This window comes from Ctenopharyngodon idella, chromosome 3, assembly GCF_019924925.1.
Source record: "Ctenopharyngodon idella isolate HZGC_01 chromosome 3, HZGC01, whole genome shotgun sequence".
Lineage (NCBI taxonomy): Eukaryota > Metazoa > Chordata > Actinopteri > Cypriniformes > Xenocyprididae > Ctenopharyngodon > Ctenopharyngodon idella.
This window is the reverse complement of record NC_067222.1, coordinates 11,029,878-11,053,444: the sequence shown is the minus strand read 5'-3', so window position 1 is coordinate 11,053,444 and position 23,567 is coordinate 11,029,878. Positions and strand designations below refer to the sequence as shown.

The 23,567-nt window shown below is 36.1% G+C and overlaps 1 protein-coding gene across 1 annotated transcript; it reads right to left on the bottom strand.

Moving 5' to 3' along the window:
• Positions 1 to 23: 23 nt before the first annotated feature.
• LOC127510214 (meiosis inhibitor protein 1) lies at positions 24 to 17,957 on the bottom strand. The gene is given in 32 exon segments (XM_051889783.1): positions 24 to 386; positions 489 to 592; positions 2,937 to 3,068; positions 3,149 to 3,252; positions 3,509 to 3,590; positions 3,719 to 3,891; positions 5,601 to 5,685; positions 5,764 to 5,921; positions 6,142 to 6,252; positions 6,321 to 6,413; positions 7,817 to 7,979; positions 8,284 to 8,514; positions 8,719 to 8,869; positions 8,945 to 8,973; positions 8,975 to 9,096; positions 10,101 to 10,198; positions 10,277 to 10,337; positions 10,523 to 10,634; positions 10,702 to 10,836; positions 11,435 to 11,510; positions 11,641 to 11,775; positions 12,860 to 12,959; positions 13,125 to 13,244; positions 14,542 to 14,656; positions 14,802 to 14,914; positions 14,967 to 14,971; positions 15,148 to 15,352; positions 16,595 to 16,700; positions 16,788 to 16,861; positions 17,142 to 17,192; positions 17,481 to 17,589; positions 17,680 to 17,957. Coding segments are annotated over 32 exon segments (3,531 nt in total). The 5' UTR covers positions 17,797 to 17,957; the 3' UTR covers positions 24 to 325.
• Between the last annotated feature and the right edge of the window lie 5,610 nt (positions 17,958 to 23,567).

The following is a 23,567-nucleotide window of genomic DNA, read 5'->3' as shown; positions in this document are numbered from 1 at the left end:
TATGTTAAATTATTTTATAGATATGAATATTAATGAATAACCGTTTTTGCTACAACACACAAAATATAAAACGAGTACATTTTTAACAATAATTATTATTAATCGATAAGTATTTTTTGCCACTACACAAATTATAAAACTAGTAACTAATTATTAATTGTAAAATTAACATCAATAACCTTTTTTTTTTTTTTGTTACAAAACAAATGATAAAATGAGTAACTAATTGTCATTAATGTAAAAATGCATATGTAAATATTTCAGTAGCAAATCTCTGCAGAAGAAAACAAGTAAAACTATTCAGAGGTGTGTGTGTGTGTGTGTATCAGAGGTACTGAGGGCCAGCTGTGAGATCAGACAGACACACAGATACCCGTCCAACCCGACTGACACACTCTGTGTTAAGGACACACACGTGCGGGTCAGAAATAGAGAGAGAGAGTGTGTGTGTGTGTGTGTGTGTGTGTGTGTGTGTGTAAGAAGGATACAGCATGTGTCTGCTCGAGGCATCAGAGGGAGGAAGATGATTGAGTGACTCCAGTAAAGCATCCATCCTCATCCTCAGATCTTCAGGAGGAGAAGCAGCACAACACTACACACACACACACACACACACACACACATTAAACAAACAAACTGCATGGACACAACTTTCCCACTGACCAATCAGACATCAGGGTTTGCTGTTAAATGTGCATTTACGGACCAAGATGACCTGAATTCTTTTAAAATATTCCAACTTTCCAGTTTTCGTTCCGGGCCTTTAAAGACCCGATAACTCTGAAAAAACTGGAAGAATGTTTGTTTATAACTTAACGTTTGAGAGAACCTTGTCAGAACGTTAGCCAAAGTTATGAGAACATTCCCTGTTTGTGTGGTTATTATAGGAGGGTTTGATCATTTACACATTGTCATAAAATAATTGAATATGTATTGGTTTTATATAATAAACAAATGTTATTAAAGGGGTCTTGAACTGCATTGTTTTATTGTTTTATAATGTTTCCTGGGGTGCATTTATGTTAGTATGCTTTTTTACATCCAAAATCATCATAATTTAGAAATAAAAGGCATTTTTCCTACCCTGATTTTAGCCTCTGATTTGAACGCTGTTTTAAGAGGCGTGTCTGCTGTGAGACTTCAGTGTAAACGCCCACTGCTGTGATTGGCTAACATTTTTGCCTATGAAATAGCCAAGTATTACTCTCTCTTTTAGCACATTTTTACTATTACAGCTCTCAAGGTTAACTAATCGTGAAAAGTGCTGCATTACATTTAGATCTATGGCATTATATTTAGATCGTGGAATGAAAGGTTGCAGTGATGAACAGCCGATCACAGACATGTTGAGCGCATGAAAGCAGTGATCTCGTCATTGCAACTCAACTTCTGCACACTAACGAATGCTTTCATTGTAACTAACAGTCCAAACGCGATATAACTAAGAGATTCGTTGAATGAAACGGCAGTTTTGACGCGAGTCCAGAACTCATTCACTGATTAACTCACGCTGTTTGATTGACAGCTCCAGCGATTGTAAAGGGAGCGTTCTTTCATCGCTTTCTATATATAATTTAATCACCGTTTAATTAACAGATTATTTTCATCCTACTAAGAGAAACAACTGAAGTTGAGCGTTTAGTCACTGGTTTGATTTACTGACACATAAGGACATCTGACTATACATGAATCATTGATATCAGATCAGGCCTTAGAATTAACAGTTACTTACATGTTGTTGCATTACTGTCGAGTTCATATCGTAAAAGTCTGTTTGCAAAGCCTGCGCCTAAATGCGACTGATTTACCAAAGAATCCACAGTGAAATGTACTGAATACAAATAAATAAAGCTCTTGTCTTCTCTCCTCCTCATCTCACTAACATGCCAGTGGGCGGGGCTAACGTTGCAATGATGAAGTAGGCATTGATTTCTTCTGCGGAGGCGGAGTTTCTCCTATCTATTTGGCAGATTCCAGGATCAGTTGTTCGCTGGTGTCAATAAAAGCTTTCATTGGACTAACAAGGAAGTTTTCAGTTCTGAAACTTACAGGATATTATTATAGTACGATGACCTCTTATATATCAAAAGCTCAAGGAAAAGTTGATTTCTCAATTCATGACCCCTTTGATGTTCTCAAAACGTTATTTAGACATCATTCATGGAAGGTTCTTTTTTGGAAGTTTTTTAAATGTAACTACTAAAGACAGACCAATTTATCTGTCTGCCAATTTTCTCGGCCAATATTAGCCTGCCGCAGATATATATGCATCGGCGTATATATGTGAATAGTCGCCAATGCGGCCATTTTGTACATTAATTTGTGTGTATTTGAACATTTAAAAGTGCAGTGTGTTAATTTTAGCAGCATCTAGTGGTGAGGTTGGGAATTGCTCAGTCCACCGCTCACCCCTCCCATTCGAAGCACATAGAGAAGCTACGGTGGCCAACACAGGACAAAGACATCGTCAGAGACAGCAGAGAGCAGCCAGTCAAGCAATGAGGTTTCTTCTTACTTTTAACAAAGAACAGTCTGACGAAACGCGCTCAGTAGAGCAGTTTGTCTGTTTAGGGCTACTGTAGAAACAAGTCGCAGCAAAATGGCGACTTGACATGTAAGATGACCCATGTTGTATGAGATAGAAATGGCTCATTCTAAGGTAATAAAAACATAACGGTTCATTATGTAAGGTGTTTATACACAACTGAAAACATAGTTATGTATATTATATTGCATTTCCATCAATAGATCCTCCTAAAATTTACACACTGCACCTTTAAGCGCAATTAGCCATGAAAAGATCTCAATTTGATACTTACGAGCTGTTTGTGAGGCGGCTTTATGTGTGCGCGCACCGTCTCTCCGAATGATTTAAAAACGTGTAAAAATGAAATCTTAAAAAGATGTGTAAATGATGATACGCGTGTGTTACACACCTGTGTGAGCATCGTTCTCAGTGTGTGTTTGCTGTGGTCAGTGAGGTTTGTCACTCCTCGTCTCTCCACCTTCTCACACACAGACTGAACTTCTGTCTTCCATCTTGAGACGCTGCCGCTGAAACGCACCAGCTGCACACACACACACACACACCTGGATCAGCCAGCAGAACATGTGTATGTGTATCTGTGCGTGAGAGTGTGTGAGTTACCAGTGTGAGGAGCTGCAGTGCAGCAGGTTTCAGGCTCCCGTCACATGACAGTAAAGAGAAGAGCAGGAATCGAGTCCAGGGCTGATGAACCACCGTGTGCTGCACTACACACATAAACAACATGTGCATTTCTCCATATGAAGCAGACATATATTCATTAAAGATGCTATATTCCCTTTACACCACAGGGAATAATTCACAATACTATAAATGTTCATAAAGTCAGCAGTAGGACTTTGTAGAAGAAGAAAAAAATGATCAAAGTCATATGTCTAACTAAGTTGTGTTGAAAAACACTACATGACAGACATCTGTGCCAGATTGAAACACACACATGTGAAGAGGTGTGTGTGTGTGTACCTGATTCAGGACTCCTGCGGCGCAGAAACCCCATCAGAGACGTCAGACAGTTCAGAGCCGCGCTGACCTGCAGATCCTGCTTCTGCTCATACATCACACATCAGTCACTGATTTACTGTCACTCACACATCAGACGCTCAGTGTGGCATGATTGTTTCATGTAAAACACCTCTTCCCAATTCAGTTCAATGTGTGTGTGTGTGTGTGTACCTGCAGCATGAGTGCGCTGAGGGCCGTCACGAGGCTGGCAGCGCCGCTGTGTCCCAGCGGGTGTAGAGCGCCATCTTCTGTCTGCAGGGGTCGCTGCAGCGCTGCGTCACACACGCACACCAGCGCAGACTCGTCCACATCCAAACACACCTGCACGAACCGCACACTGCACACTACACACACACACACACAGACGGTGTGTTCATCTCTGTCTGATGTTTGATTATCGTCCTTCAGTCACTAGAGCAGATCTCTCAGCACTAGACTGTAAACCAATGAAGATCATGTGCTGCTGGGAAACTGGATCTTGTCAGGACAGAATCATTTTCAGTACTTCAAATACACTGTGTCACAGTGTTATTGTAGAGATTCATTTTTTGGGTTTTGTTTTAAATATGTATAGTTTTTATTAGAGCAGCACGATTAATAGTTTAAAGATGGTGATCTCGATTCAATCACCCACACAATCTTATTCTTAAATGACAGTGATTTGTCTGTCTATTAAACTTTTGTCAAGTATGATCACAGCGAACATTCAGATCTGTGTTCTGATCCAGAGAGAGCCGTCTTTTCAACCACACAGTGTCATTATTTCTGTCTTACAATCATTCAGATTATCACAGAAGTACTGGGATAAATGATTATAGTCTGAATATAAATGCTGATGTCTACTGTAGAGATCAAAACAGACCAAATCACCTTTTGAAAGTAACTTGATGCTTCAAATATAAAGATTGTATTGATTACATGGTTACACCAGTAGGTGGCAACAAGTGACTGTGTGTCACTCAATCATTCACTCAAGAGATTTGCTCAAAAACACTGAATTATCCAGTAATGAAACGAGTGAGTCACTGAATCATTCATTCAAACGGTTTTATTTAATAATTCATTCTGATTAATAAAACATTTTAAATAGCTTGCGGCAATTAAGATTTTGTCAGAACCTCTAGTAAATTACATGTTATTTTGTTTAGTTGTCTGTTCAGAATCGTGGGAGAATCGTGATCTCTATGAAATAAAAAAAATAAAAAATCATGATTCTCAATTTATCCAGAATTGTGCAGCTCTAGTTTTTATTTATTTTTATTTCAGTTTTAGTTATTTTAGTACACCGGGTTAAATTAAATGAAAATGAGAAGCATTTCCTTGGCAACTACAGCTGACAAAAAGTGTACATATTTTATTATTTCAGTGGATGTTTATTTTATTTCAAGTAACTAAAATGTTTTTATGGCTTATAATAACCGTAGTGCCGCACATCTACACAATAATGATGTGTCAGATTCAGAAAAAAAAAACAGTGTGAAAACTGATATTTTAAATCAGTGTTAAGTAAAATTAAAACTTAATTAAAAGATTTTTTTTTTTAAATCGTTAATTAAAAATAAACATTAACTGTTAAAAAAACTAAAATAAATGAAAATTAAAATGTTCCCTTAGCAACTAACTGAAATAAAATTAAAACTAAACTGAAATAAAAATAAAAATTTTATATTTAAAAAATAAAAGTAACAAAAACACAACATTTCTAAAACTCAAACTGTAATGAAAACTGAAATTATAAATATATCAAACCATTAATAAATATTATAATAGAATATTAATAATACTAAACCTACATGGTATTAAATCCATCAAAAATTAAATGACCAAAAACTGAATGTCAGTTCCAGTGTTTTGTTTTGCTACAGTTAACCACAGATAACTACAACAGAGTAACTTCAACAACGCTTTCAATCAGATAACCTGCATTGAGATTGTACTACTTGAGGAATCAGATCAGTGTTTTCTTACAGAATCAAACCTGAAGGATCAACTCATTGAACTCTTTTACATTATTAAACTATCTCTCTCTCATGTGTGTGTGTGTGTGTCTAACCAAGCAGCAGCGCATCCGTGTGTCTCTTGCTGAAGGCCAGTCGTCTCAGTATCTGATGGAGATCCACACTGACGCTCTTCTGCACCTTTAACACACACGCATCAGGTCAGGTGTTTAACACTGTGCCGGCACAGAGCTCACCTGAGCAGGACGCGCATCTCACCTGAGCGGCGTGTTTGTGCTGCAGGAGCATGAGGGAGGAGAGCAGGAGCAGTGAGGAGCAGTGCAGTGATGAAGATGATGAAGATGAAGAGGGAGATGAAGATAAAACCTCCTCCAGCAGCTCCAGCAGTCTGACATTTCCCAGCAGCAGAGACGCCGCTGAAACACACAATCATCATTAGCGCTCGATATGTAAAGCCGATATACATATGATATTACACTATTTAATTTAAAGAAATTTTTGGAATTAAATTTATATTTTACATAATATTTACTTAATAATATATAATAATATTATCAGCCAATGCCAATAATTAAAAAAAAAAAGGCCAAACATCGGCCGATATATCAGTATATATTCAGTGTGTGTGTGCGTTACCTCTGTCGGTGGCGTGTGACGGACACACACACAGGAAGCAGTACAGACAGTTGAACACCGACAGCAGCAGCTCAGAGTCGCTGGAGTCCATCTTTCCCACCAGATTACTGACTACAAACACACACACACGTTTGAGTGATACACACACTCATAAGAGCAGACACACTCTCTGTTCTTACCGTGGTAAAGCAGTTTGAAGTCTGTATGGTTCATCTGACCGGACAAGTGACTCTGAATCACAGACAACACGTCCAGCAGCACCGACAGACCATCTGAAACAGGGCAGAACCTCAGTCTGAACATGAGACTCTAGTAATGAATGAAAAGTAAGGGCGGGGCTTGAGTTTATCCCTCAGCTGCTGATTGGACAGAGAAAAGAGTGAGTGTTTCATACTAGAATGGAAGCAAAATGAAGTAAATGTTTACTGAATTAAATTATAATATATATATATATATATATATATATATATATATAGTTGCAGCATTTCTCATTTTGATGTACATTTTTGATGTACTAAAATAACAAATACTAAAAATTAATAAAAACTATATAGACATAAAAAAGTAATAAAATGACAAAATGCACAACAAAATTACTAAATCTTTAACAAAATCTAAAATGAAAATCTAAAATGAAAACTAATTTATAAAAATTATAATAGTATCTAAATGATTAAAGATTAAGAAATAAAAACATTTGTGAATAAAAAAATAATAAATATAAAAGAAATATAAATTGTAATAAAAACAAATAAATATAAAATCCCTTAATAAAGATAATTTAAACATATATTAATAAAATAATAATGTATGGATGAATTGTTCACAAAAAATAAAATAATTTAGCTAGTGTCAATGCAATATAACTAAAATAACTAAAAATTAAGTAAATATATATAATATATATTATGTATATTTAAAAAACTAATATAAATGCCAAAAAAAACCCACAAAATTACTAAAACTTTTACTAAAATAAAAATGGAAACTATATAAAAAAAAATCAATTATTTTAATAAATAATATACTGTAATAATAAATAATATTAATAAAATAATATTATTAGGGATGCACCGATATGAAAATTTTGGCCGTTACCAGTAACCGATAATTATTTATATTTGAAAGCCAATAACCGATAAATTGGCCAATAAATCTAAATCAAAATTTTCTATATAATGTTTGAGAGCCTAATTACAAAATCAAAAGTTTCACCATTAAAAGCCATGTCCCAAGCACACAATTATAATGTTCTCATTATAATATTATGTAGCCTATATGACAGACTCTGCACATGTTACAACTGTATTTTCCTTTTTGAAGTGATTTCAATCATATTTCACCAATCACTGTTCGCCATCATGATTAACAGTGTACAGCTGAAGTGTCTCAACTAATAAATAATAATACATTATTTATCTGCCTTTAATGTTATCTTATCAGTCCGACAACGATAACATTAAAAATTAACATATATCGGCCGATACCGATATGGTGGCTGATATATTGTGCATCCCTAAATATGATAATAGTATATTAAATCATACTAAAATAACACTGTTTCCAGCCTGCAGTGACGACACATCAGCATGAACACTGACAACGATTATACAATGTCAATTATGTTTATAATGATCTTTTTATAATGTCAATTTTTGTAGCTCAAAGTCGTGACCTGTGTGTGTGTGTCTCTGCAGGACGTTCATGAGCGCCAACCGGATCTGATCAGAGAGATCAGACGTCCTGCTGATGGCGACGCCGTCGACTGAACTCAGGAAGCATCGCAACACGCCGATGGCTGAGTGAGACGCTGCAGTCTCGGCTTCACACGCCACAACCTCAACACACACACATTAAACACCACAGCATCGTATTAGACTGTGTCAAACGTTATTAACAATGATGTCAATTTGAAAGAAACATTCTAGATTCAGCATCTTAAAGAAACGCAAAATCTGTCCACAACAATATTCATCTCATTATTAAATGAGAGGTTTTCTGAATTTGAATTTAGTTTTGAATGTATTTGTTTACTAAGTGTTGCTATGGTAACCAATAATATTACAATTCAGTTGGCGTAAATGTGAAAACATTTCCCTGTCAGTTTCTCCCTTTATAACTGTGAGTGTGTGTGTGTTTCACCAGCATGTTCAGCAGCGCTGCAGGGTGTGTGTGAAGCAGCTCCAGCAGCTCCCGCACCTCCTCCTGACCCGCTTCTGACCCGCGACAGAGACGTCCCGTCAGAGCCGCTGCTCCGAAACGCTCCGACAGCTCGGGATACTGGAAGATGAAGCTCAGGACGGGGAGAGGAAGAGCGCGAGAGAAGAGCGGAGGACAGGAGGACAGAGCTTTACTGACGACGCTCACCGACACCTGCAGACAAACACACACACGGTTCAGTCAGCATTCACACTCAACGTCAATTCAACATGAATTTATGTCTGCGCCGATAGCCTAGTGGGCAGCACCAACATATAGCGCTGTTGTGCTTCGTGTGATGCGACCCTTCCCAATCCCGTCCCTCTCTCTCCCACTTCACTCCTATCATAATAAAAATGATGTGTGTTGTACGGTCACCGTGTCGAGGCGAGGGCTGCCGTGATGCGTGACAGACAGCAGATAGAGGACTGAACTCAACACAGACGCAGGAAGAGCATTGGCGCACTGATCCTGAACACACGTGATGAAGCGCAGCATGCAGGAGAACACGGCCGAGTCACACAGAAACCTGTCACATGATCATGAAGGTCATCATCTCATCTCCATCACTCAATGACATCACCACACACTCACATACACACACCTGTCTCCGTGCTGCAGCGACAGGTGCAGGCAGGTGGATGAGGCAGTACTGCGCGTTCCTGAGAGATTGTGGGATATCAGTGAGAAGAGAGGGCCAGTCTGACACTCTGCAGCAGAGAGACGGCAGAGACTCCTGCAGGACAAGCTGCACATCTGCTCAACACACACACAACAGTGATCTTTACAAAAATACAACGTTCCTTTTAGGTTTGCAGAATGAAATAAAAATAAAAAAAAAATAAACTGAAATAAAAATTATATATACATTTAAAAATAATAATAATACATTTAAATTGAATGACAAAAACAAAATACCTATAAAACAAAAAATCTATAGACATTTAAAAAAAGCAAAACATAATAAAAATGACTGAAAACATAAAAAAAACTGAAATATAAATTAAAAACTATACAGACATTTTTTTAAAATAATAATAACACAAACAAAATAACCAAAACTGATATAAAAATGAATGAAAATTATATAGACATATTTGAAAATAATAATAATTAAATTATTAAATAATGACAAAAACAAAATGCCTATAAAACAAAAAAAAAGTATATAAACATTTAAAAAAGCGAAAAAATAATAAAAATGACTGGGGAAAAAATAAAAACTGAAATATAAATTAAAAACTATACAGACATTTTTTTAAATAATAATAATAATAATAATAATAATAATAATAACAAACAAAATAACAAAACATTAATAAAAATTATACAAACATTTTAAAAATAATAAAAATTATTAAATGACAAAAACGAAATACCTATAAAACAAAATAAAACTATATAGACATTTTAAAAAAATCAAAAAATAATTATCAAAATGCCAAAAAATTTAATATAAAATAAAAACTATATAGATATATTTTTAAAAACCATTTATATTTTTAAATTATAAAAAATATATAAAAAACTAAAATAAAATTAATAAAACTATAGACAAAAAATGAAAAATACAAAATTAAATATGAAATAAAAATTAATGAAAACTTTACAGACCTATAAAAAATATCAATGACAAAACCACCCAACAAAATTACTAAATCATTAATATTAAAACAATAAAAATTCAAAATGAAATAAAAACTATCATACATAACACACACACACACACACACACACACACAAACACACACAGACGTTACCCTGCAGGTCATCATGGGTCCAGGAGTCAGTGTTTGAGATCAGACACATGCAGAGCTTCAGGAGGAAATCACAGCAGGTCTGATTCAGAGACGTGTTCCTGAAACACACACACACACATCACAAACACAAGCAGTTCAACACACTGTGTGTGTGTGTGTGTGTGTGTGTGTTTCACCTGTTCCCTGAACACAGCTGAGCTTTACTGTCCACAGTCAGTCTGATGAATCCAGACGCAGCTGACAAACACACACAGAGAATGAGCAGTTCTGATCATGTGACTGAACAACACAAATCACAGATGAACACTGAATCAGAACCAATGGCATTGAAAATAAAGCAAATGATTGTGAGAGTCCGATAAAAGTTGTCGAGCATCTGATTCTGAGAATCCGTGACCTCTGACCCCTGGGTCGTGTCTTACCGAGCTTCTTGGAGAAGGAGGTCATGTGAGCAGGACACAGAGCAAACTGACACGACAGGGCCGAGAGGAAGAGCTGCAGCGTCTGTGGAGACGAGACCCGCTCACACATTCCCTACACACACACACAGATGTTACTGTACCTGTAGAGTTCAGTATGTGTGTGTGTGTGTGAGACTCACAGTGACTGCAGGGATGCAGGTTGTGTCACAGCAGTGCAGCAGAAACACACACACAGACTCCAGTGTCTCCTGCTGCTGCGCTGGAGCTGAACACACACCGTCTGTCAGAGCCGGCTCACACACACACACCTGCAGCAACCTACACACACACACACACACACACAGATGTGTTCAGATGCTCTCACACAAAATTATTTTAAAAATCATAATAAAACAACAACAAAAAAATCAATCACAGATGCACAATTAAATTGTCATTTTAAAATAAACAAATCAATATAAACTAAACATTTAATCATAAAAATATCAAATTAAGTAATTTAAAAAAGCAGTCAAAATGAAAAAACTGATTAAAAAATTATGTATTAAAGATTAAAATAATATTAACATTAGAGAACCATGAACATGGTGAATGTTGATAAAATATTAACTTCAAATCTCAGGGGAACTTCAAGAAAATATTTGAGTTTAAAAAAGATGTGTGAATGGCTTGATGTCACGCATGACGTCTGCTGTGAGAGTTTGAGCTCATCAGAATGTGTGTGTGTGTGTGTGTGACTGACCGACAGGCGGCATCGAAGCATGTGAGCGTCTGCAGTAACACTCCTGCTGCTGATGCTGACTCAGAACCAGAGCAGCTCTCCTGAACACACACACACACACACACACACACACGTATGATCATGAGTGGATCAGACTGATCACATGACCACTGATCAAAACACACACTCACTCTGCACTTGGACATCACAGCCTCCACGACTCTCCTGACGTCTGAGTACTGAACCGGACTGGACTGATGATTCGGCCTGTGAAGTCCCACACACACACACACACGTGCGACAGTGAGTGTTTGTTTTGCACTACAGATAATGTCATGACTGCATACATCAGTATCAGGTGTGTGTGTGTGTGTGTGTGTGTGTGTGTGTGTGTGACCTGAGCAGGACGGCGGCGGCTCGTACCGCACACATGGACACCTGCAGACAGGAAGTGGCCACGGCCTCCACGATGACATCACACACAGCTGTGAACTCAGAGGCGGTCGGGAACAGATGCACGGCTGCAGGCTGTCTGCAGAGACACGCACACGCACACACAAATAAATGTCATCACTGATTAAAACTGAAATGAATATGGTCAATCCAGAGCTAGTGTCCAGCAGCAGACATGTTTAACTGCTGTAGCTCATCCACACTGTGTGCATTAAACAGACGGTGGCGGCACCAGCACCAGCACCAGAATTTAGTAGTGCTGAGAGGATTTTGAATCATAAAATTACTATTGTTTTGCATTAATAAGTGCAGTTACTAATAATATTGCATGTTCATTTCTTGGAAATGTGCATTTAGCAGAAATTTCATAATATTTCAATTGAAGTGTTTAAGCAAAACATCTGAAAAAATATTTATTATGGAGTGGAAATGGCTAATAAGTCAACAATTGCTCCTCTGCTGCCATCTACAGGTTACAGTGGTAATTTCATATCTTTTTTTATTTTTAAATAAAAGTGTTGGTTTGCCACGTGTTAGTTTTCCTACATCTTTAAACTTTTAGACTTCAGGACCTTCTTTGATAGATAAATAATGTTTTTGGTCATCACATTATAAATAACATTTAAATTGGTTAATATTTAGAGCTTTGAAGCACTGGAAAAAGTGTGAATCACTTGAAAAGTGCTTGAATTTCACTCTCAAAAAGGTTGTACGAACCCTGAGAGGAGTAACGTAAAAACATTTGACTATTTCTGCCACAATCCCATGGTTGCAGTTAGCATCACTACATTAAGTCCGTGGTTGGTGATTTGTGAAGTGAAAAGCCTTCTTTAACTTGTTCGTTCATGGCACAATGTTTCTCCTGGTTTCCACTTCAGTGCTGTTTGATCTGATATCTGTGGTTCATAACAGAGAATTTGAGTAAAACTGTTCTGAGCTCACACTGCGCAGATCAAATGAGAAGCGTGGTTTCGTTTGTCATTGCAGCTCTTGTCAGTTGGGCAACGTGGTGATGGCACCAGTGCGACCCCTAATAAAATTTAGTCATGCCGGCAGGAAAAAAGGTCACAAAATGCCAACATTTGGTCGCAGTCTGGAGTCCTGGCCCTAATAAAAACAACAGAAGTCAGAGGAAAGACAAAAGCAAACTTGTGATGTTTGACCTGTCCAAAATGGCCAACAGCAGCTCCAGTCCTTGTTTCTGCACCTCGGTGTTGGACTTTCCCAGAGTCTCTTTCAGACAGCGCACTAACGGCTCCATACCTCAAACACACACACATTTACTCTTACACTTCTGAAGAATTATGGATTCTGATTAGTGCTAATGTATAAAGAACAGCCTTTAATGGCAGTACAATTTTTGCTCATAATCTGGTGTTTGATAAATCGAGAGGAGTGAGTTTAAGGACAGCAGCAGATGGATCTCACCGTAGACGGCGTGACACTGCGAGAAGAAGAGCGGATCTTCGGACAGCAGCAGCAAACAGCTGAAGACGGACCACAGCAACACGTCACTGCAGCCACTGCTCATCACCTCCAGCAGAAACTCTGACACACACACACACACACACATATTCATATGCTGTACTGTTTGTATGTGTTTGAATGAATGAAAGACACTCCGACATGGTGCAACATCATCGTGTGTGATGTTACGTCTTATGTATGTCTTTTGGAAGTGTTTGTTGTTGTGTTTTTGAGTGTGTCTGCTGCAGGAGTAGGTGTAGCCTGCACTCAAGTCAGCAGAGATCCTGATTGGTTCCGGTGATAAGGACCACCCCAAACAAACTACTGAGGCTGAATGTGTGACATTTTTATTGCTCTGTCTTGGATCCCTCTGTGATTGCATGTACTTTGTAAAACTCGCTTTTGTTCAGTTCAATTTAGAATTCTTAGGATTACTTTTGCCTTCAGTTATATTGTGTAAATATGAATGTTTTCAGTGTATAAACACACTGTTTAGGGGAAGGAGGGAGTGTGACGCTATTTCTTTTGCATATATCATTTGTTCTTTGTTTTGGGTTAATTGAGTTAGTGAAGTTACATTGTATTTTTCTTTTGATGTGTTTTCTTTCTTTTAGGGAATTTAGAGAATATTAAAGCTTTTAGTTTGTTATTTTGGCCTTGCCCACAGCTGGCCCTAGACGGTCGTAACATAAAGTGGGGGCTCGTCCGGGATATGAACTCAGGACCTCTCAAACCCCAAGCAAGAATCATACCCCTTGACCAGGGTTTAGGGCCAGCCATTACATAAATGAATGTGTGCTCACTTGCAGAGATAATTGTCAAACAAATATACAGTAGATTTATTAACAAAAAATAGTAAAAACCAGAAAGGGATCTAACTCAGGAGTGGACAAGGCCAAATGAACAAACAAAAACTCTTAATTCCCTAAAAAGAAATACAACACATCAAAAGAAAAATACAACGTAACTGCCTTAATTCCCTCCTAATCACAGAAAAAACCAAATGGCACACATTCAGCCTTGATAGTGTCTGGAACCAGGAACAGGCCAATCAGGATCTCTGCTGGATTGAGTGCAGGCCACACATTCTCCTGCAACAGACACACTAAAAACACAACAGACAGTGAGAAATTACATAGATTTAGCCATATTTTCATACATAAACACCAGCCTATCAGAATAAAGCTAGCAACACCAAGATCACAGGTTTGACTCTCAGTGAATAAATGCACTGCTCAAATATTTTAATTTTTTAATTAAATTAAAATAATTAAATAATTATTTAATTCTTTCTTGTTTACAGTGCTTCTGCGGTGCGATCAGGAGGTTCATATGGCTGATGTCACAGGCGGATGTGGCAGTTAGTGAAGCATCTCACCGGGTAGATCGGCCTGAATGAAGGCGGCAGTGAAGCGTCGAGGAGCGTGAATCAGTACGGCACACACACAGCGCACAGACACCACCTGAAGAGAGTCCTGAGCGCTCAACAACAGCTATAACACACACGCACATTTAAATCAACATCAGTATTACTTCATAGACACTTAACATGTTTTTTTATTGGCTTTTTTCATCTATCACATATTTTAGTGTGGACTAAAGCATGTGCTGTTGAGTGTTTTATTTGTGTGTTCATACCTTCTTCAGGATGAGCGGCAGTGGTTGATACGGCAGTGGATCTTCAGTGCCGTCCTGCAGATTCATCAACACACACACCACCTCAGAGTACTGACACATCTGCTTCACAACACCTGTACAGTTTACAGCATTAGTTCAGAGACTGTTTTCTCGAGAAAAACTGACTTGTTCTGTATCTGATTGATGTATATGCAAATGATTCACATATCAAATCTGAATCAAATAGCAAGCTTGTGAATATACGAATCAAATCGTGAATGGTGTGTCCTAGTCCTTATCTAAACATGCTCATAAACCGGCCAAATCATGCTTATTCCCATGTAATGATGAGCGCAGGGAATCTCACCCAGGCAGTTGACAGGTGAGCGCTGTGGTGTGTGTGTTTGAGAGCGTGTGCAGCAGTAACACACACATGCGCTGACGGAGCGTGTCTGGAAGCATCTGGATGGCAGCGGCAGAGCTCCAGATCCTCAACAACACGTAACACACGGCGACCTTCACCTCCTCATCTGAGAGCAGCAGAGCGGCACACACACACTCCAACACACGTGCTGCACACACACACATGATAACACCAGCATGATGAATAAAAATAAATAAATAAAATGAATAAATAATAAAACTTCTTTATTAATATTAAATCATTAAAATTGATTTTAAAACAAAATACAATCAAAATATTTGTAATAATATTAAAATCATTAAAATATATAATTAAAAATAAAACAATCAAAATGATTTTCTAATATTAAAATTTTTCAATAATTAAAAATAAAATATGATCAAAATTGAATGTTTCAATATTAAAATCATTGAAATAAATGATTTTAAAATAAAAAAATCTAAATAAATCTTTCTAATATTATTACATAATTAAAGTAATTAAAAATATAAACCAAATTAAAACTTTCTAATAATTTTAAAATCATTAAAATAAATCATTTCAAAATAAAAACAATCTAAATAAAATGTTCTAATAATATTAAAATCATTGAAATAAATCATTTTAAAATAAAAGCTAAATACATTTTTCTAATATTATTAAATAATTAAAGTAGTTAAAAATATAAACAATCAAAATAAAACTTTCTATTAATATTAAAATTATTAAAATAAATCATTTTAAAATAAAAACAATCAAAATATATTTTTTAATATTTGTAAATTATTGAAATAATTAAAAAATAAAACAATCAAATTAAAACTTCCTAATATTATTAAAACATTTATATTAAAAATAAATAATTAATAAATTAATCAATCATTTTTAAATAAAAAATCTAAATAAATCTTTCTAATATAATTAAATAATTAAAGTAATTAAAAATTATACACTTTTTAATATTAAAACTTTCTAATAATTTTAAAATCGTTAAAATAAATCATTTTAAAATAAAAACAATCAAAATAAAATAAATAATTTAAGCATTAAATGAAAGTAAATACACCATTTTAAAATAAAAAACAATCAGAATAAAACCTACTAGTATTAAATCATTATAATAAACATTTTTTAAATAAAACAATAATAATTATATCATTCACTTTTAAATAAATCTTTTTAGAAGACAAACCATCAAAATAAAACACTTGTTTATCTGCATGTAATTAACTGACACCAGAGAACCGTAATCATGTGAATGTTATTAAATTATTCTTAAATATATTGTGTTAATATTTTAGCCCAAAGTTGTTTGGCTGAGAAAACATTTTAGGAATCGCTGCCATAAATAAAGGCTATGAAGGCAGTAAATAATGCATTAAATGTGAATGTGTTCATCAGACAGTCTTACAGCGGCTGGACGTCAGTGTTTGGCTCAGAGCAGGATGAGCATCCAGCAGTTTCCCCAGAAACGTCAAGGAGGACAGAGACGCTTTCAGACCGCCGACATCTGTCCACTGAGAGACAGAGACATAATCACACACGGGTAACAATCACAGTGTGTGTGTGTGTGTGTGGGTGTGTGTGTGTGTGTGTGTTCACACCCGCGAGTGGATCTGGTCCAGGATGAAGAGCATAAGCCCTTGATTCGGGATGTCCAGTGTCATCTGAAGCAGAACTGAAACACAAACACACTTTCCAATCTCATAGATGCCACGGACCTCAAAACATGATCGTTCTTGAGCAAAAGCCGCTAAAGTGACAGTCTTTTTACACATTTCCAGCGTCACAGTCGTGTAAACTTCTACAGTGGTGAACGGGAGACGACAGCAAATATGATTTTTGTGTTCCTATAATTTGCTCTAATAGCTCAAGAAAAAAAAACACGAATTTCCAAAAGAGGAAAAAAATATGGAGAGATTGATTGAAATAACAGATAGTATATGTTATAAATGTACCCTGTACGGTCTGATCCAGCAGTGATGAATCCACAGCGTTGAACAGCGTTCCTGAAACATAAAAGTTATATTCTGAAGTAAAATATATTGTTTCTCTATATCAGTGGTTCATAAACGTTTGTGAAGATTATCATGAACAAAACACATGGTCACAGACCTTATTTTCCACAATAATGCAAAAAGCCAATGAAAAATCTAATATAATCAAGAGATTTTGTAAATTACACATGTTTTACAATAAAAAAAGAGTTGTAGTTGATTAATCAAACCCTCCAAAAAAGATAAAACAAGCCCAAAGAATGAATAAAACAACACAAGAATCATGAGTGTCTTTCTTACTTAGCAATGATGAGATGAAGTTTATTTTTCGTTCCTCTTCGCAATACAGCAGCTCCCGAACCGCGGCCACGCGCATCACGGCCACGAGCGCCGCGCGCTTGCGCACAGCCTGAGGGAACGTCAATCGTGAGCTTCCACACGGCGGCGCTCGGTAAAAGGGGTTTTTATTTCACATTTATCCAAATATTACTGTTCTTACCGATACATCCGACCTGTCCATCATGTCCACGACGCACGCGACGCAAATGCCGCCGCGCTCCCACCGCGGCCCGTGACCGTCGTGAATCCTCTCACAGATTACGTCTGAACTCGACATTTTTTACGTTATACGACACGAAATTGACTGATGTGATGATTCTGAATGAGATATATCAATTTGACGCGATTAAAAGACTAAATTCAAATTTCAAATTTGAATTACAGACAGCGTGAGGTCGAGGACGTCGGCGAGAGTCAGTCTGACCAATCAGAGCAAGATCACGAGACCCATTAACCAATCAAATCCAACAATGGGAAAATACGTTAAACAGGTTTAAAACGACAGTTATAAATAACAGATAAAATGGGGGGATGTTTTGAGATAATATTATAGTCAGTGGGTTGGATTTCATTTTCATGAACATATTTGTTACAGTGCTTTAGATAACTGTTTTTACATGGTCGTATATGGTAGGGTTATTTTATATCATTGAGATACTATTATTTTTTAACAATTAACTAAATCCAACATGAACTAAAATGCAGAGATATGTTTATTTTGCCCAGATATGGATGATATTGTTCTATTTTCTTATTGGTTAAAATGCCCAGTCAGCAAATTTCCTTTGGCATAGATTCGACCCAGATAAACAGCTGAGCTGAGGTGTGACCCAGATTAGATCGTGTTTGCTGGCCCAAATCTGTTCCACTAGCCAGAACTAAAAGTGTGCCATAACTCCACCGTAGTGAACCAAATATAAAAACGAATGTGGCCCATATGTGAAGCTTATATTATGTAGGCTAATTCTTGTATGGTTGAGTTCTTTAAGGGGCTGATGTGGTCCACATGTGACTGACACAATGAAAGCCATTATTTAACCACATCTACAATTTTTTTTATTATTATTATTATTTAAAATATCCATTAAACAGTAAATCAAACAGTCTTAAACTTAGATATTATTTCATCATTATATTAAAACAAGCTCATAGGCCTATTAATATTGATTGTAAATCAACACTACACACATTCTGTTTCTACCACCAAAGACATACATTAGCATGAATGCTGCTGTGTAGCCATTTTTTAATTAAGTTAACATTATTAATAATGTTAACATTATGTCAATTGCTTTCCTTAACATTCAAAATGAAGATTACTCAGGCTATTTTTTTAGACATTTAATACTTAATTATACTTTAATAAAAACTTTTAAAACACTGAAACAGCACATGAAGCAAGAGTCTGTTTTTGGGCAAAGGCTGTTAAGCGAGAGCAAAGAGGAAAATAACTGAAATGTCGGAAATATATATCTATTTAAATAGCTGCCAGTCACATGTGTAGTTTTCCACCAATAGGAGTTTGAGAAAAAAAAAAATCAAACAATAGTAATGTTGAATAGGCTGAGGTGTGGACTGCCACAAACGTGCCGCACATGACTACATGTGTTACAGATTACATGTGTTTTTTCAAGGATAGCTCACGACTCTAACAATCATTGCATAAATTCTACAGAAGTTCACAATATAACTCTCAAAATGGATCTTTACAAAGTGTTCGTGATCCAGCATATCAGATCACGTAAGTATTTTGTGGATGTTTACATTTGATTCTGAAAGAGATTGATAGTGTTTCACGGCTAACGTGGCTAAAGCTACACACTTGAAGAGATTTATAAAGAATCAATGAAGATGCGTTTATGAATTATACAGACTGCAAGTGTTTAATAATGAAAATAACGACATGGCTCTGATCTCCGTGAATACAGTAAGAAACAATGGTAACTTTAACCACATTTAACAGTACATTAGCAATATGCTAATGAAACATTTAGATAGACAATTTACAAATATCACTAAATATATCATGATATCATGGATCATGAACAGCTATCGATCCATCTGCCATTTTCGCTGTTGTCCTTGCTTGCTTTACAATATCTGCATAAAGTCTGTTGATTCGGCTGTGCAGCTCCAGACATTAATACTGGCTTGTCTAATGCCTTGATCATGGGCTGGTATATGCAAAAGTTGGGGGCGTACATATTAATGACCCCGACTGTTGCGTCACAGTCTGTGTTATGTTGAGATTCGCCTGTTCTTCAGAGGTCTTTTGCACAAATCAAATTTACATAAGAAGGAGGAAACAATGGTGTTTGAGACTCACTGTATGCCATTTCCATGTACTGAACCCTAATTATTTAAATTCAGTTCTCAATTCTAGGGCACCTTTAAAGGGTCATGAAACCCCAGAACACATTGTGAACAGATTTGTATAGGCTGCACATAATTGAAAACACTAAAGGTACTCATTCATTTTATTTAAAAGTTGAAATTAGTTATTTTTGCATTTTTCAGAGCGATTTCTGTCTTCTGGTTTGAAAAGCAAACTATATTGTCTTTTCATGGTTTCCGTTTATTTACCTATATTAAAGAAAGATACACTGACACCACAAGGTTTAATTTTTCAATTGCACAATAAAACGAAGCATCCCAGAACACCTGAATGAGTTGAAGTAGATTATACTGATTTCATATAACAAATAAATTGGAAAATAAATAACATATTGTTAAAAAATATGCAGTTGCCATTTCAATGATGTATTGCTATGTTCCTCTGTTACCTCACCTTATGAAGATTTAAAACAGGGTCATCCCTCTGGAAATGAAAGAAATGTCCAAAATCAGTGGCCTAATAAAGATTTTTGCAACCTTTTGTTATTCTCTGCCATGCGTTGTTTTGACCATGTGTGACTTGTGTACCTGGATATACAATCAATGATCAGTGATAAATGGGCAATTTATTTTGTTACACAAACATTCATTATTTGGCATATATTCAGGTCGATTGGGAAACTTTTTCCCAGTCATCTCAATGGCAAAAAGTGTCCCAGTCAACCTGAATTCTTCATGGGGTTTAAATTAGGGGCACATTTGGCCCCATGAAATTTTTAAAGGAAAAAAAAAAAATTTAAACAATGTTAAAACAAATATCACAAATCCTGGAATAAAGATGGGAATATGGCCTTGATTTGCTTTTGATTAATAGATGCTTTGTATAATGTGTGATGGAGTGAACATATAACATTGTGTGAGACATTTAATGACATTTTGTTTTTGTACAAAAAGATGGGCCATGGACTTGCCAACAACAAACTAGCTACTGTAGCAGTCCCTTAATATATGAAAATATGACACATAAGAAAGCTATTCTCAGATCAAAAAATTACATTTTTAGTCTTAAAGATTTTGACATTTTTACCACTCTTTGAATTTTAATGACTTTATTTACTTAAAACTATTTTTATAACAACAAAACGTTATCTTTTTACAGACAGTGGCCCCCAAATAATTTGCACAAATGCATTTGCATTAAAATACTATTCGAATGTCTGGAATCACTGTAGTTTTTTTTTTTTTTAAGAAATGAATTTCACAAGGATGAAGTTTATTCAACAAGGATTAATTAAATAGATAAAAAAAAAGAAAAAAAAGACATTTCTAATGTTACAAAAGATTTCAATACTGTTCTTCAAACTTGCTGTATGTGAATCATCATGGTTTCCTGTTTCAGCACTGATAATAGTAGCTAAGAATGTTTCTTGAGCAGCGAATCAGCATATTAGAATGATTTCTGAAGGATCATGTGACACTGAAGACTGGAGTAACAGGAATAAACAGCCATTTAAAATATATTAAAATAGAAAACAAATCACAATATTACTGTTTTGCCTATTTGTGACCAAATAAATGCAACCTTGGTGAGCCTAAACATAAAGAATTATATTCATCCTTTTGAAGAGCAATAGCTTACATCATATCAAAATGAACAAGAATTTAATAACAATACCAGAATAGATATAAGTCCTCAGAAACATTTACACAGGTTTATTACAGTTGTTACAGGCAGTGATGTACTTAATGATAACAACTAATCAAATGCCGAGTTTTAAAACATCGCAAAGGAAGAGCACAACGAGCTGAACTTGTTGTAGACGATAGAGCTCTGCTGTTATACGAAGTGTCTGTCATTCAGTTACAGACGACTGCACATAACGTGCATACTAATGAAAATATTATAAACTGTTACCTAGAAGTAAACAACTGTAGTTTAGGCATAAGTCAGCCGCGACGCTGAGAATATAGTTACCTTGATGGAATAATACACTAATGTGCTGAGATACAACGTAAACTAAAATTCTCAGCTGCACGTGCAATCGCGTATGTCTGGGAAACTCATTAATATTCATGTATGCTCCGCCTGCGGAAACCGAAAATCTCAGAAGCCGAAAATCTCGTAACACCGGTAAACTTATGAATATTAATGTAAGCCCCGCCCGCTGGAACTGAAAATCTCAGAAACCAAAAATCTCGCAACACCTGTTCTTTTTACACTCCTCATCTCACAGCAACCGCATACTTTCACCTACATTTCAGGTGAGGCGAGACGCATCTCAAACGAGCCTAATTTATCTTTGGTAAAATCATTCTGCTGTCGGAAGTTTCTGCGTTCGGTCGTAGACGAAGGAACAATGTATTAGCGAAATTCACACATGGCTTTTCAACTATGGGCACGGTTTTGTGTTTTTCTTCTTTATGGGGCTATGTCTTCAGTTCAAGCAGGTAAATGATTACATTTTACTGGGTTTATCGGAGAATAAGTAATGTTTAAACTCGTATGCTTCGGTCCGAGCTCCGTCGCGAGGTGCGGTAAAGTTGGTTTTATGTTGGACATTAGTTAGACATTCGATCTTTTCTTCAGCGTTAATTGATATATAATCGCATAATAGTCGTGAATGCTGTATCTCGTTCAGATCACATTATAAAGCACAGTATCAAAAGTTAATTATAATATTAATAGGTGATGTTATTGTTTTAAGAATCAGAAGTGAAAAGGTCCTCATGATCCCCACTTGGGCACTTCAAGTTAGGGAGTGTCTCAAAAGTTCAAAATGCACAAAGTTGGTAAAATATGCAACAGAATCTGTCTGCGGACTGCAAGAGGGGCGTAACAGGAAGGGGGCGTAACTTGAAGTTATCAAAAATCACACAGAACCACAGACGTCGTCAAAACGTGATGATATCGGCAAGACAAATCGTCACCATATGAGGGAGTATGACTGACTGACAACTCTTGAATCAGAATCGTACTACTTATAATTGTTTATCTTACATTATTTGTCTTACCGTGGTCAGTACCACCATATGTCGGCGTGACGTATTGCGATCTTCAAGCAGGAGATGGATGAAATATTCTGAATTGTGATGCCGACTGTTTTCTCCATAATTTACACTGAATTGACTTAAGCTGAACAATGACACTATTGTCTTTGTAATGCTGCTTTATAGGAGATTTTAATTGTTTGCATCATTCAATAATTTAATCGTCACTTGACTGTAAAATCCAACAAAATTATGTATACAACCTGTCATATTTGACAATATATATGAAAATCGATTAAGAAAACTTTAATTCCTTAAAGTTAAGGTAATAACATGCGATAACAATAATAACATAAATAACAATAATTTAACTAAGCTTAAATGAACTGACATTAAGCTACTTTTGAGCAAGTATTATGAATTTATTTGTCAACACGCAGCTGCACACACTCATACACATTGGTCACAGGTCTCTTTTTAAAAACATTAAACATATCAACCCCAAAAGTTTAAAAGACAATTTTCCATTTCAACAAATATTTCATATTTGGTAACAAAAGTTACAGCATTAGGTGTCACAAATTAACAATGAGCAATCATGTTTTAACTTAAAAAAAAAAAAAAAAAAAAAAAAAAAACAAGGCACAGTGGTCACATAAGCAATGATGGGGTCAGAGCAGGCACAATGAGGTCTTTGATGTCTTTGACTTGTTTTAAGCTTCACAG